General features: G+C 41.9%; 1 protein-coding gene across 5 annotated transcripts in view; it reads right to left on the reverse strand.

The window, feature by feature from the left end:
* Nucleotides 1-4,862: 4,862 nt before the first annotated feature.
* Nucleotides 4,863-12,568, reverse strand: part of Adal (adenosine deaminase-like) — an 18,093-nt gene continuing 10,387 nt past the window's right edge. For 3 of the 5 annotated variants that reach the window (XM_013010253.1, XM_013010252.1, XM_013010254.1), the window contains 6 exons: nucleotides 11,645-11,726; nucleotides 10,455-10,581; nucleotides 9,445-9,525; nucleotides 7,666-7,804; nucleotides 6,822-6,922; nucleotides 4,863-6,105 (listed from right to left, as the gene is read on the reverse strand). In XM_013010253.1, the coding sequence (XP_012865707.1) occupies nucleotides 5,911-6,105; nucleotides 6,822-6,922; nucleotides 7,666-7,804; nucleotides 9,445-9,525; nucleotides 10,455-10,581; nucleotides 11,645-11,726 (725 nt within the window). In that variant the 3' untranslated portion in view covers nucleotides 4,863-5,910. The remainder of the gene's footprint in view (nucleotides 6,106-6,821; nucleotides 6,923-7,665; nucleotides 7,805-9,444; nucleotides 9,526-10,454; nucleotides 10,582-11,644; nucleotides 11,727-12,568) is intronic. The other 2 variants (XM_013010255.1, XM_013010256.1) reach the window with 2 other exon arrangements.

Here is a 12,568-nt window from a genome sequence, read left to right on the forward strand (position 1 = left end):
CCGGCTTCCGGTTGAGCAGGTGGGCGGGGCCGCCGCTCGCGGGGCCGGGCGGGAGAGCGCCTCCGCCCGAGGCCTCCGCACACTACGCTTTGTTTCCGAAAGCGGCCCGGCCGGAGCGAGCGAGCACCAAGCGCTGCCCGCCGCTCTCGGAGCTCAGAGCCCGGCCCTTGGCCTGCCAGGGGAGAACTTCAGACCGCGTTCAGCTCGTGCCTCGTCCGGGGCGGGAGGCGGCGGCGGCGGCGGCGGGCGGAGGCTCCCGGCCTCGGGGGAGGACGGGGCCGGCCCTTCCTCGGAGCCCCCCGGCCCCCGTGGCCTGGCCTGGCCGCCCCGCCGGGAGCCGGCCGCGCGCCTGCACTGCCCTCCGCAGGCAGCTTCCCGGGGCCGCCCCAGAAACCAGCCCGAGGCGCAGCGTCCGAGGGGTTCCCCCTCCTGCCCGTTCGGCTTGCTGCCGGGAAGATGGTCGAGCCCGCCACCGTCAGGCCTGCAGGGCTTCAGGCCTAAGGAATATGCCGCTCGTGGTGTGTCCTCCCCTACCCTACGGGGAGACTCCTCTTGCAAGAGACTCATCCGCTGGTGCTTCTCCGAAGACGCGGGAAGATGAGTCTGCAAACCAGACCCTTCGGTGGAGGGGGCTGCTTTCTGCTCTGAAAGATGGCCAGACCTGCGCAGTGCAGGAATGGCACTCTGAATTCTTCACAGCTCTTCAGAAGATTGCATTGCCAGGAGGTGGCTGGGCCCCGGGAGGCTTTTGGCCAACTCTGGGGACTTTGCTGTCGGTCATTAAGGCCAGAAGTGGGCACCAAGAGGCAGACTGTAGAACTGTGGTTGCTAGAGCAGTTCTGGACTGTCTTACCAGGAGAGATCCAGAATTGGATTCAGGATCAGTGTCCAGAAAATGGAGAGGAGGCAGTGACTCTGGTGGTAGATTTGGGGGGGGGGGGAAGCTTGGAAGACCTAGACACTAGACATTCAGTGAGAAGGGAGAGGAAACTCAAAAGTGTGCAATTGGAAGGAGCAAGGGTAGGAGATCAATTTAATGCATAGACAAGTTTAAAGAGGGACACAGGCTCCCAAGTACTTCTGCTCTCATGATGCTTATACTTTTGGTCTGTAGCAGGTAACTTTAGAAAACACTTGCCTGGGGCCGGGAATATTACTTAGTAGTAGAGTGCTTCCCTAGCATGCATGAAGCCCTGCCTTCGATTCCGAAAAAGCTGGAAGTGGCGCTGTGGGTCAAGTGGTAGAGCACCTGCTTTGAGCGCAGAAAGGCTCAAGGACAGTGCCCAGGCCCTGAGATCAAGCCCCAGAACCAGCAAAACAAAACAACAAAACACTTGTCTGGAACTTCTACCATTGTAACAGGACCTGTTACAATGAGTTTTCTAGGTTTTACAGTTTCTTAATAGGAAATTCTTTTTCAGCCTACAGTTGGGTTTATAGTTTGGTATTTTCTTTCTTCCCAGAAAGAAAAGTAACTGTTCTGATATTGATGGAATAAGATCTTTGTTGTAACCACCCCACGCCTATAGCCTAGTTTTGCCCCAGAAGGATGATCTCTTGGGATACTAAATAAGCTCCTCTCGAAATGAACCTCATTACAACCTTGCAGTGACATTCCGTGGAAGCTGTGAAGGGACAGGAAGTGGGCTCAGAGAAAACATCACACTTGACATTCACATGGGAGTTTTTTAAGTGTTCCTCAGGAGTCAATAGAACCCCAACCCAGGGATGTACCCAAGAAAGAGGCCAAGAAGGCTAGACCTGGGACCACAGGAGATAAAGGAGAAACTCAGACCTTTTCAAAGGAGCTAGCAGTGAGGAGGAGGTTCAAATGAGAAAATAAAGAGAGCCATTCTAAGTTGGGAAGTAGGGTTGGAATAGTGGAAAAGGGATTTCAGGAGTAGATTATATGGCTATTGGGACTTCTTGAAGATACATAGTTTGTCTGATATGGTAAGTACTCTGGTATTTTCTCTTGATAAGTCTGCCTAGTTTTTATTAGGACTTGGTGGAACTGTTTTTTCTTGGTAATAAGACAATATTTTCTTGATAGAATTATTTTGTATCCTGGAAGGTACATCTTTCAGTTACTTTCCTTCTCCAAATTAAACTATTTATTTTGTCATATTTTATTCCATAACATCTATTCTTTTTTTTTTATTTAACTGTATTTTTTTTTTGTCTTTTCTTTTTTGGTACTGGGGATCGAACCCAGGACGTTGCACTTGCTAGGTAAGTGCTTTGCCACTGAGCTACATCCAGCCCTTCCATAACATCTATTCTTTAGATTTATGTTTTTGTAATTTTCCCTTTGGAACTCTAAAGTTCTTCAGATATATTAGTTGTGAAAAGCTGAATTATATCTATTTCCCAGTGGGGTCTGTTAAGTAGTGTCTAAGAATTTTACTTTAGAATTTCCCACCATCCTTGTTGCCTGTTTTTATTCAATGATTTTTGTGGACTTGGTAATCCTAAAACTCATAGTTTTTTCCAGTGCCTTTATACCTAGTCACTTGTCCTTGTACTTGATTTTGTGGAACTTGTTTTTTCTTCTTTTAACTCTATCAAACTCCGTTTTGTATGTTTTCAGTTCATTTAAAACTTGAATTCTGATCTTATACAAGATCATGGCCCTCTCCAGTTTGATTATAGTCTGTTTAGTCATCCAGATAAGATCCACAGTATTCACCCATTAATTCACAGAATTAATCAGTTTTGAACACCACCAGGTGCTTAACATTTCGCAGGATACTCCAATAAGAAAGGTGCCTCCCTAGGCTGGGAATGTAGCTTAGTGGTAGAGTGCTTGCCTTGCAAGCATGAAGCCCTGGGTTTGATTCCTAAGTACCAGATAAATAGAAAAAGCCGGAAGTGGCGCTGTTGCTCAAGTGGTACAGCGCTAGCCTTGAGCTGAAGAGCTGAGGGACAGTGCCTAGGCCCTGAGTTCATGTGCCAGGACTGGCAAAAAAAAAAAAAAAAGTCTCATAGGGACTTTTCTGCCGGGGATGCCTTCAAACTTCGGTCCTTAGATGTCAGCTTACTGAGTGGCTAGGATTAAGGTGTGAGCCACTGGTGCCTGGCTTAAAATAATAACTATTTGGTCTGTCTCCCAAGCTTTGACATATAAAATGTTATGGGGAATTCTATGGTGCTTAAAGTAACATTTTACATATAGTATATATAATTATTTTATTACAGTTTATTTCTAAAGTAAATGTGAGAAGCTTCCTCCTTTTCCTACGATACCCATGGGGCTCTTTCCAAAAGAAGCCTTTGGAACAACAGCTGGAAATAGAATCCCAAAGCACCTTAGAGTTCAGAAGGGTCCAGCTAGTGTCGCTCCACTATGATCAAGCTAAGAGAAGGGAGCTAGGTATCGCAGGGGGTGAGGGAGGAAGAAAATGAACAAAATAGGAAATATAGGAATCAAGGCACACATGTGTATGCATATATCCATACATATATATGTAATTATATGTATACATATGTATATAGATAGGTCTGTTTATATAGATACATTCCCAGGGGGATTTAGTTCAAACGTCTAACCCAATAGATAATCAGGGAAGTAACTTTACAGTCTTCAAATTATTTTAAATAGAATTCAATTTACAAACATATTTACATATTGGTTGAACGTCGTACAGAAGCTAAGGGACATTCACCTCATACTACACAGTAAGGTTTTTATTCTAATATGTTTACTAAGCACTTGAATATTTCTTAGGTCTCACAGATCTCTGGTTACCCAAAGCTGGCATTTGAAAATTTTTAACATTTAAGGAAACAACATTTAAAACACTGGGGTCAAGTTCAGTGAGATAGTGGCCATTTTGTTTCATTTAAGCTATTAGAGACAGGAAGAGCCTCACTAAATAGTCCAGGCTGTTCTAACTCAAGATACTCATGATTTAGTCTCCTGAGTGCTAGAATTACAGAGATGTTTCTCCACCATGCCAAGCTCTTGCCCTAGCCTTTTAAAGTCATTTTTCTTTTTCCATGCTCGGGGTTGAATCCATGGCCTTGCACATGCTAGGCAAGTGCTTTACCACTGAATTACATTCTCAGTCATTGGTTTCTGAGTCAGGGTTTTGGTATGAAGCTCAGGCTGGCCTTTAAACTGGAGATTTTCCTGCTGGGATTAAAGGTGTATATCGCCAGGCTTGGTGCTTTAACTGACTTTCATATATGGAATCCCCTGTCTTGTGATCTTATTAACTCATTTTTTAGTTCTAGTAGATTCCTTAGGATTTTCTATGTAAATAAATTATATAGTTAATATGGAATAAAGATATCTTGTACATCTTCCTTTCTAATCTGTACTCTTAATTTTTTTTAGATACTGGCTAGAACTGAAGAGCAGACAGCCTTACTTTACTCACAGTCTGTGGGGGGAAACATTCAATACTTCTCCTTTAAATCTGATGTTAAGTCAAAGTAACTGGGCCTAAAAGTCATGATCCTGCCTCTGTCTCCTGAGTAGCTAGGATTATAGGTGTGCACCACCATGTCCAGCCTAACCTGGCTCTTAAACTTTGAAAACAACTTTACAGTAAGATCAATAAAATCACTCATCCTACTAGCTATTGTACATATATCAAATTGTGGCCTATTGTTTATAACCACATTTTTCACTGGATATATTATCCATGTCATTAAATTTTGTTCTATAGTATTTTGAGCCTATAAAACATCCACATTTTATAGGTAAATCATAATTTTTTACTTTGAAATATCTGTGTGAGTGGATGGAAGTAGAGTATAATAAAAGGCTATGTAAGTTTACAAACTTCAAACACCTAAGAGCTTTCCTTTACCCTATTCCTTGAAAGAAAGATCCAGAGCTTATTGGAACCTCTTAGTAACTGAAATTAGAAATGTCATCAGACTTTTTTTTAATGATAAGAAAAATATACAATCTAAGCAGCAAAGCAATTTAAGTGTACCTTGCTATTTAAAAAAATTCAGAAGAGATTTTTAAATCTTGTCCCTGGTCTTCAACTCAAGTAGAACATGATGTGTATGTGTGTTAGTTTATGAAGTTTGTGCCAGTAGTCTACCATATAAAGATGAGGGTACAGAGGAGACTCAAAGAACCCTAGTAACCAACATGCTGTTACTATTACTAGAAGAATCTTTTGGAATTAGAGAATAAATCCTGTCAGCTTCCACAAAAAAAAAAAAAAGCTAAAGTAGTAGATTATTGTTTTTTTTTTAAAGAAAGCTCTAATGGGTCCTATCTTTCTTACCTCTTAGCCATTTATTCTCTCACACCTTTGATTTCTAAACTGGAACAATGACTTTAATCCCTTTCAAGTACTGATAAAGACCCTTGAGAGAAGAGCAAAACCAGTGTCCAGCAGCCAGTGTTACATGTCACTAGTTACCCTAACTCCTAGATGTCCATGCAGATCCAGTGTACAGTATGGCCTGTCATCAGTTATCTTGGGAAATAAAACAAGTGAAGTGAGAGACTGGAATAAGTACAACAAAGTACAGAGCTATTATTAAAAGCTAGGAGTATTAGAGGTCTTGTTAGCCATCTGTGTTTCCCTTTACCTTACTTAAACTAGTAATTCTAACACTTCTTTTGATAAGAAGTTACTTTGGCTTCCCTGAAGTTTCATGATCATCAGTGGAGAGGGACTGCTATGTAAAACAAAACAACCACTGGTGGAGTGGGGAACTCCAGTTCCTTCCAGTAAGCAACATGGAGGTAAGCTACGTTTAAGACTCCAGGGCCTGCCTGGCATCTGTAGCGTATTTGCTGAGACGTGTGAGAGGTACTGACATCTAGGCCCACATTCTTGGCTGCTATGCTTCCCAGGAAGCAGTGGACAGCTTACTGAGTGGGTAGCAAGAGGATCTCTGTCGCAACATATACTCAGGAGTATTTCACCTCATTACAGCTCAGAAGTCCATCCGTTTGGGCTTCAGGCGATTCCACTTGTTCCTCAGATCAGATCTGGTGTTGTCAGAAGCAAAGATGTAGTTGATGGACTCATAAGACAGATCCCACACCTGAGACTGGGTCAAATGAAATGTCTCAGCTGCCAGCTGATACTCTTGAGAAAGGTATGTTGCAAAAACACCCTTATCATCGGTCTGTCAATATAAAAAAATTTTTTAAATAAACACGGAAAATAATAACATTTTTGAGGGGTGACACTAATCAAGAAGCATTGTACCTAACTGATATTAAAATTCCTTTGTACAACTAATTAATAATAATAACGTAACATTTTTGTTTGGAGTCCCTTTATATACCATGCTTCTTTCAGAAGTCTACAATTACATCTATGTATATATATTACTAAAGAGACTTGTTGACACTTAAAACCAGAGTGTTTCACCCCTGGCTGCAGGGTAAAATCACCTCATATTAAAGAAAGCAGGGGCTGGAAAGGTGGCTCAGTGGTAGAGTGCTTGCCTCACATGCATGAGGCCTGGGTTCAATTCCTCAGCACCACATAAGCAGAAAAAGCCAAAAGTGGCACTGGGCTCAAGTGGTAGAGCGCTAGCCTTGAGCTGAAGAGCAGAGGGACAGCGCCCAGGCCTAGAGTTCAAGCCCCACAACTGGCCAAAAAAAAAAAAAAAAGCAGGCTCTCATACAATAAACTGCTGGTCCTCTCTCTCTCTCCCTCTCCCCCCCTATAGAGTAAAACAATAGGACTTTACTTGCCTTTTGCAGCCCTCCCATACCCCAACCTCTGAGACTAACCTCTCTTCTAGGGCAAGGCAGTGAGCTAGGTAGGGAATGTCTGACCAAATTCAATGCAGCAACTAAAAAAGAGCAAAACACTTCATCAAATGTTCCTTACACAGATCACAGAAGGATGAGCAATGCTGTACCAAAATCCAAAGTGATGCTGGCCGTAAGATGGAACTGTCTGACTTTTGATGTTGGAGGTCAAACAGAGTTCTAGACGAAGGGGAAAAGGAAAAAGACCTTTTATCAAAAACAAGGAAGTGAAGTCAGTCACTCAGTATTTACCAAGACATCTCACAAGAAACCTTCCCAAACTGTGCTGATTTGCAAGTTTTATTGCATAAAACTGACCTTTCCTATGAGTGTGAAAACCTGTACTTCCATTAATGCAGCTGCACAGCAAGTATGTGCTACACTACAGTGGCCGCTACCCCAAGCGAAGAATTGATATTCCCTTCGCAACTATGTGCTTCCCTGTTGCTTTTCCCAAAACAGAGGGGAAGGGGAATGTTATAAGCCAGTCATGGTAAGTGGTACAGAAAATCATTACAAGAGGGGAGCAGAAAAGTGTATGAAGTGTGACAAAGTCTTCCCTTAAAGGTAAGGCCAGTCTGAAGTTAAGAAAAACTGGCCTTGCTTGAGAGTTAGCATGCCATATGGAGCAGGGGCAGCCTGGACGTCTCTCAGGGCTTTAAGAAAACGCCTGGAGGGCTGGGAAGGTGGCTCAGTGGTAGAGTGCTTGCCTTGCATGCATGAGGCCCTGGGTTCGATTCCTCAGCACCACATAAGCAAAAAGAAAAAAAAAAAAAAAAAAAGAAAACGCCTGGAGACCTTTATCCCAGCTACCACCCATCCATGCTGCTTCTTTAAGTCCATCTTCTACAATGACTGTCTTTTTGTTTTTCAAATGGTACTGCCAGAAGGCTGCCCTGGAGACCTGTCATCCTGTACCTTACCCAGTGGAATCTTGTGTTGCCTCACTAAGTCTACCAGCTCCGGGGATCCTCCCTCGGAAGAGTTCAGAAATGTTCCGTGCCCAATTCTGTCAGGAAGCAGATCCAGGAACATCTGTGTTTCCTTCTTTTGATTTGGAATCTTCAGAAAAGAGAAGAGTGGATTTGTAACTTCCCTTTTTTTTTTTTTTTTTTGCCGGTCTTGGATCTTGAACTCAGGGCCTGGGCACTGTCCTTGAGCCTCTCTCTGCTCAAGACTACCACTCTACCAATTGAGCCACAGTGCCACTTCCAGTTTTTTCTGTGTATGTGGTGCTGAGGAATGGAACCCAGGGCTTCATGCATGCTAGGCAAGCAGTCTACCACTAAGCCACCTTCCCAGCCCCTTGTAACTTCTTTCAGTGAGTCTTATAAGCACCTGTCTTTTGTTCTAGAGCAGATATGCAGTCCCTATGAGTTGTGAGTGCAGATACTTTTTGAAAGCTGAACCTGACCAGCTCTCTTCTTTTTTTAATTTTAGTTATTTAGTTCTTGTTGCTGTGATTTATCTCAAGGCCTCACACCTGCTAAGCACCTACTCTACCACTGAGCTAGACCACCAGCCCTTCCACCTTTTGTATCTTCTCATTCATTACCCAAAATATTCTAGGTTTAATATTAATAAAAACTTATTAAGTCCTTATTTTGTGCAGCAATTCTTTAAGGCTTTACAAAAAGTCTTAAGTACAAATAAAGCTCAGATAAATTAATTTTCAAAAATAAAAATGAACCCCTGTAACTCTGTATGTGCATGTACTTTTCTGTGTATGTATATTCTTATGTATTACATGAAGTTCTAAGAGAAAAAAAAACAACAGCAGTATTAATTCTGGGGAGCAGACTGAAGTAGGAGAGGGTCTTACGGCCAGAGATAACTCATCACCGTAACACATCCTATTACTATGCTAACCAATGGCTTCTGTTGCACACAGATCAGGCATCCTGTGAGTGTGAGTTCTTTTTGATTATGGAAAGAGGTGGATTCTAGATTTTAAGTTCTGCCACAAAATTGTTGATCTCCGCTCATACACATGACAGACATGAATACTGGGGAGAAGTTCTAATTTTTTTTTAATCCTTGTCAAAATGTTACTCAGCCTTTACACTCACCCCACTTAATAGACATAATAACGCTATGAAATAAGTAGAATAAATATTATTTACTGCACTTAAGGAACAAATACATAGAAGTTCTGAGGAAGGAAGTACATCTATCGGTAATAGGGGGAGGTGTACAGCAGGCTCTCTGCCTCACTGGACTGTGCCTAAGAAAGCAGTTTTTCTGCACACAAGTGGTTACCGGGCTCATGCTGCAGGGCCGTAGGAGCCAATGAAGAGCATCTTTTTGAGTTTTACATAATGATGGTGAGCTGCTTCCTTTACTGGCAGTGCATTAGGGACCCTTCCATATATAAAAGACGGGGGAGGTGAGCTGCTGTTGTTTTCTGAGTTAGCTTGCCAACGGCAAGGCTGATGGAAATTGATGAAGTTTCTCTAACCATATGTCAGGAAATTATTTTTAATGACAAAGCTAGAATGTGAGTCAATAGCTACTCCCAAAAGCCAAAAGATGTTAAACAGTGACACTAGAAACTAAAACAAGCCATACCTTACTATTTTAATGTACATTTAAGAATATTTTTAGTTTCTCTCTTTAAACATCTTTTTCCAGGCTGGTTTATGTATAGTTAGTCCTATTTCTATTGTAATCCACCCTCTCCAATGTAAGGTATTACTATTTACCTCTGAAAGATGCAATGCCAGCTTCAGACCTGATTTTTTAGCTTCTGAAAGAGGTTCCAAGAAGTCTTTTGCTTGTCCTATCTTGAATACAAAAGTTAAAATGAGGATATATGAGAAGTGTGGCAATTTGAGGAATTATATTCTGCCCAAATAAAAAAAGGAGTAAATTAATGACAGGAAAAATAATGTCAGATGGATTCATTTGCACATTTTCTTTACAGAGCACCTACAAAGTGCTGGACCTTCAGGGGAATAGAAAGCTGGCCAAAGAGCAGTATTAGTATTAGTAATACTCCAGTATTAGTGCAGGTGAAGGCCATCAGCTAAGCTGGGTATGGCAGGCACCACATAGTATTTCTAGTGCTACAGAAACTCACTTGATTTGGGAACCTTCCATGGTTACTAAGAAAATAAGTGGGTAGATGAGAACAAGGGCAGAAGAGTCAAGGTGCAGCCAAGCCATCAGAACCAGTTTCCTAGGACACTCATGCTTAGTGATTTCCCAACCAGGAATGATTTGACCCTTCAAGAACATTTGTTAATGTCTAAGACATTTTTGGTTTCCCACTGGGAGGATACTACTGGCATCTAGTAGGTAGAAGCCAGGGATGTTGCTAAACATCTTACAATGTCCTGGATTCAAGTGCTAGTACTGAGTTCGTTCATTCATTCAGGCCAAACATTCTTCCCTGGGGGTTCTATACTATAATTAGTTCCTAACACCCTAAAATCCACTGTATGTAATGAATTTTCTTCTCTCCTATGCATAGAGATTATTATTCACTGTGCATAATCTTTTGAAGAAAGGAAAAAAATGGTCACATAGTTCTTGCACAGAACCCTGATAGCACCTGCTCTGTACATTCTGGTCATCCAGGGCAAAACAGGGCTTCAATCACACAGTGTCTGTTGAGTACTCTGCAGAACGTGGGCTGCTCCAGGCGAATCCTTTCCCCACTGTCTGAATCTACCTTCAAGAGAGAAACAGCTACTTGAAAGAAGTAACTTACAGTAGGGTCTCCACTGAGGTCAAGGCCAAGAACTGTATCCTCAGTAGAAAGGAAGAACTCTTCAGCAAGCTTAACGGTCTCCTTGGCTACCAAAGGGCCACCTCGTCTGTCAATTGCCATCAAATACCTTTTAATACAGGAAAAATACAGCTCAAGACTCCTAATGATGTAGGTGGAAAAGACAATCGAGTGTAGCTAGAGAAGCATGGCAGGCTACACCTGACATGGATTTTGGGGAGAGGTACAGCCTAGGCTGAGATGCCATGGCTGACTTTGTCAGGCAGGATCAGATATGAATTCCTAAAGAGCATCAAATACCTAGTCAATGTTTATTTTTTAACTTGTTTGATTCAGGATCTAAATATAAGCCACAGCCTTGTCAGTCAGTATATCTCCTAAGTCTTTTATTATAGCCTTATTCCTGCACTACCTCTTTTGTGGTCATTTATTTGTTTAAAAAATCAAGTTGTTTGTCCTACTAAGATTCCCAGAGTCTAGATTTCATTGATTATATCTCCGTGTAAACACATTTTGTGTTCTGTTGTGTTCCTATAAATGGATAATGACATCTCATCTAGAGGCCTAATTAGATCATCAGAGTCAATGTTTTGGCAAGAATAAATAGGCGATGGTATGCTTTCAGGAGAACTAGATTCCTTATTTCATTACAGGATTACAAGATCAGTAGTATTCTAATTCATTCTTCATTTATTAGCTGTGATTCGACAGAACTCAGATACTCAAAGAAGCCCTGTGAATACTGTCATCTGTGCAAGGACTTTGAAAGGCAGGTGGCAGGCAGCACAGGGGGCTCAGCGAGGACAGCCTCAGCCTGTTTTAGAAACAGAGAGCAGCCCAGCCCACAGCATGAGAGAACGGTCTATCTCTGAATTCTTCAGCTCAGGGTTAGCGCTCTACCACTTAAGCCACAGCACCACTCCCAGTTTTCTGGTGGTTTATTGGAGATAAGAGTCTCACAGGCTTTCCTGTCCTGGCTGCCTTTGAACCACAGTCCTCAGATCTCAGCCTCCTGAGTAGCTAGGATCACAGGCTTTCAGGTTCTTGATTCTATTGTTTATTGATTAAGCTGAAATCAGTTAATCTTTAGAAATTCACTACCCCTATGATCAAAATAGTAAAATTTTGCATTCTAGTTTTTAATGGTAACTACTGAGGTATGACCTTCTTACCTAACATCAATGTCTAAGTTTTCTTGTTTGGACTGTTTTATACCTTCAAGTATGGATTCCACGTAAGTCTTTTTAGTCATCCCTGGAAAGAACACATAGGAAGCATATGTAAAGAGACCATCAACTCTTAGATCCTTCACCTTTGCTATTCCTACATGAACAGTTACATCCGGTCTGCTGTGACTGGCATGGTTAAAGATGGGAGAATGAATAAACAGCCCTCAGTGGAACATTTCAATAAATGATCATTGTCTTTTAACAAAACTGAAGAAGTACTAAAAAATGAAACAAAGAAAAAAAGAGATGACAAACAATACAAACCCATTTAAAATTACTCTGAAGTTCAACAGACAGGAAGTTATTCTCACAAATGACTATGAGGTTTAAATTCTCATTCTAATAAAACAAGAACAACTTTTACTAAAGAAAGCTAATTTGAGGGTTCATGAAGTTTCTCATCCAGGACATGAGATGTCCTCACAAGTTTGAGTGTTCAAATCCTCTTTTTGGAGGGTGGGGGGAATGTGCAAGAGTACTCTCTAGAACAGCAGCCTCTAAAATACCCCTCTTATCACAATAGCTCAATAGCTATGTACATATGACCATATAAAATAATGCTTATTGAAAGAAACTCCAAGAAATAGAAACAAGGGGTTCTTTTATTGTATTATTTGCTAGCCTTGAGCAAGAAGAGCTCAGGGGAGTTCAAGCCCCAGGACTGACTAAATAAATAAACCTGCAGATCTTTTTTTTTTTTTTTTGCGGGAGGTCTGGTTGTGGGGCCTGAACTCTGGGTCTGGGCGCTGTCCCTCAGCTCTTCAGCTCAAGGCTAGTGATCTACCACTTGAGCCACAGCGCCACTTTCAGTTTTTGAATGGTTAATTGGAGATAAAAGTCTCATAGGGACTTTTCTGCCGGGGATGC

This window comes from Dipodomys ordii, unplaced genomic scaffold, assembly GCF_000151885.1.
Source record: "Dipodomys ordii isolate 6190 unplaced genomic scaffold, Dord_2.0 Scaffold11, whole genome shotgun sequence".
Lineage (NCBI taxonomy): Eukaryota > Metazoa > Chordata > Mammalia > Rodentia > Heteromyidae > Dipodomys > Dipodomys ordii.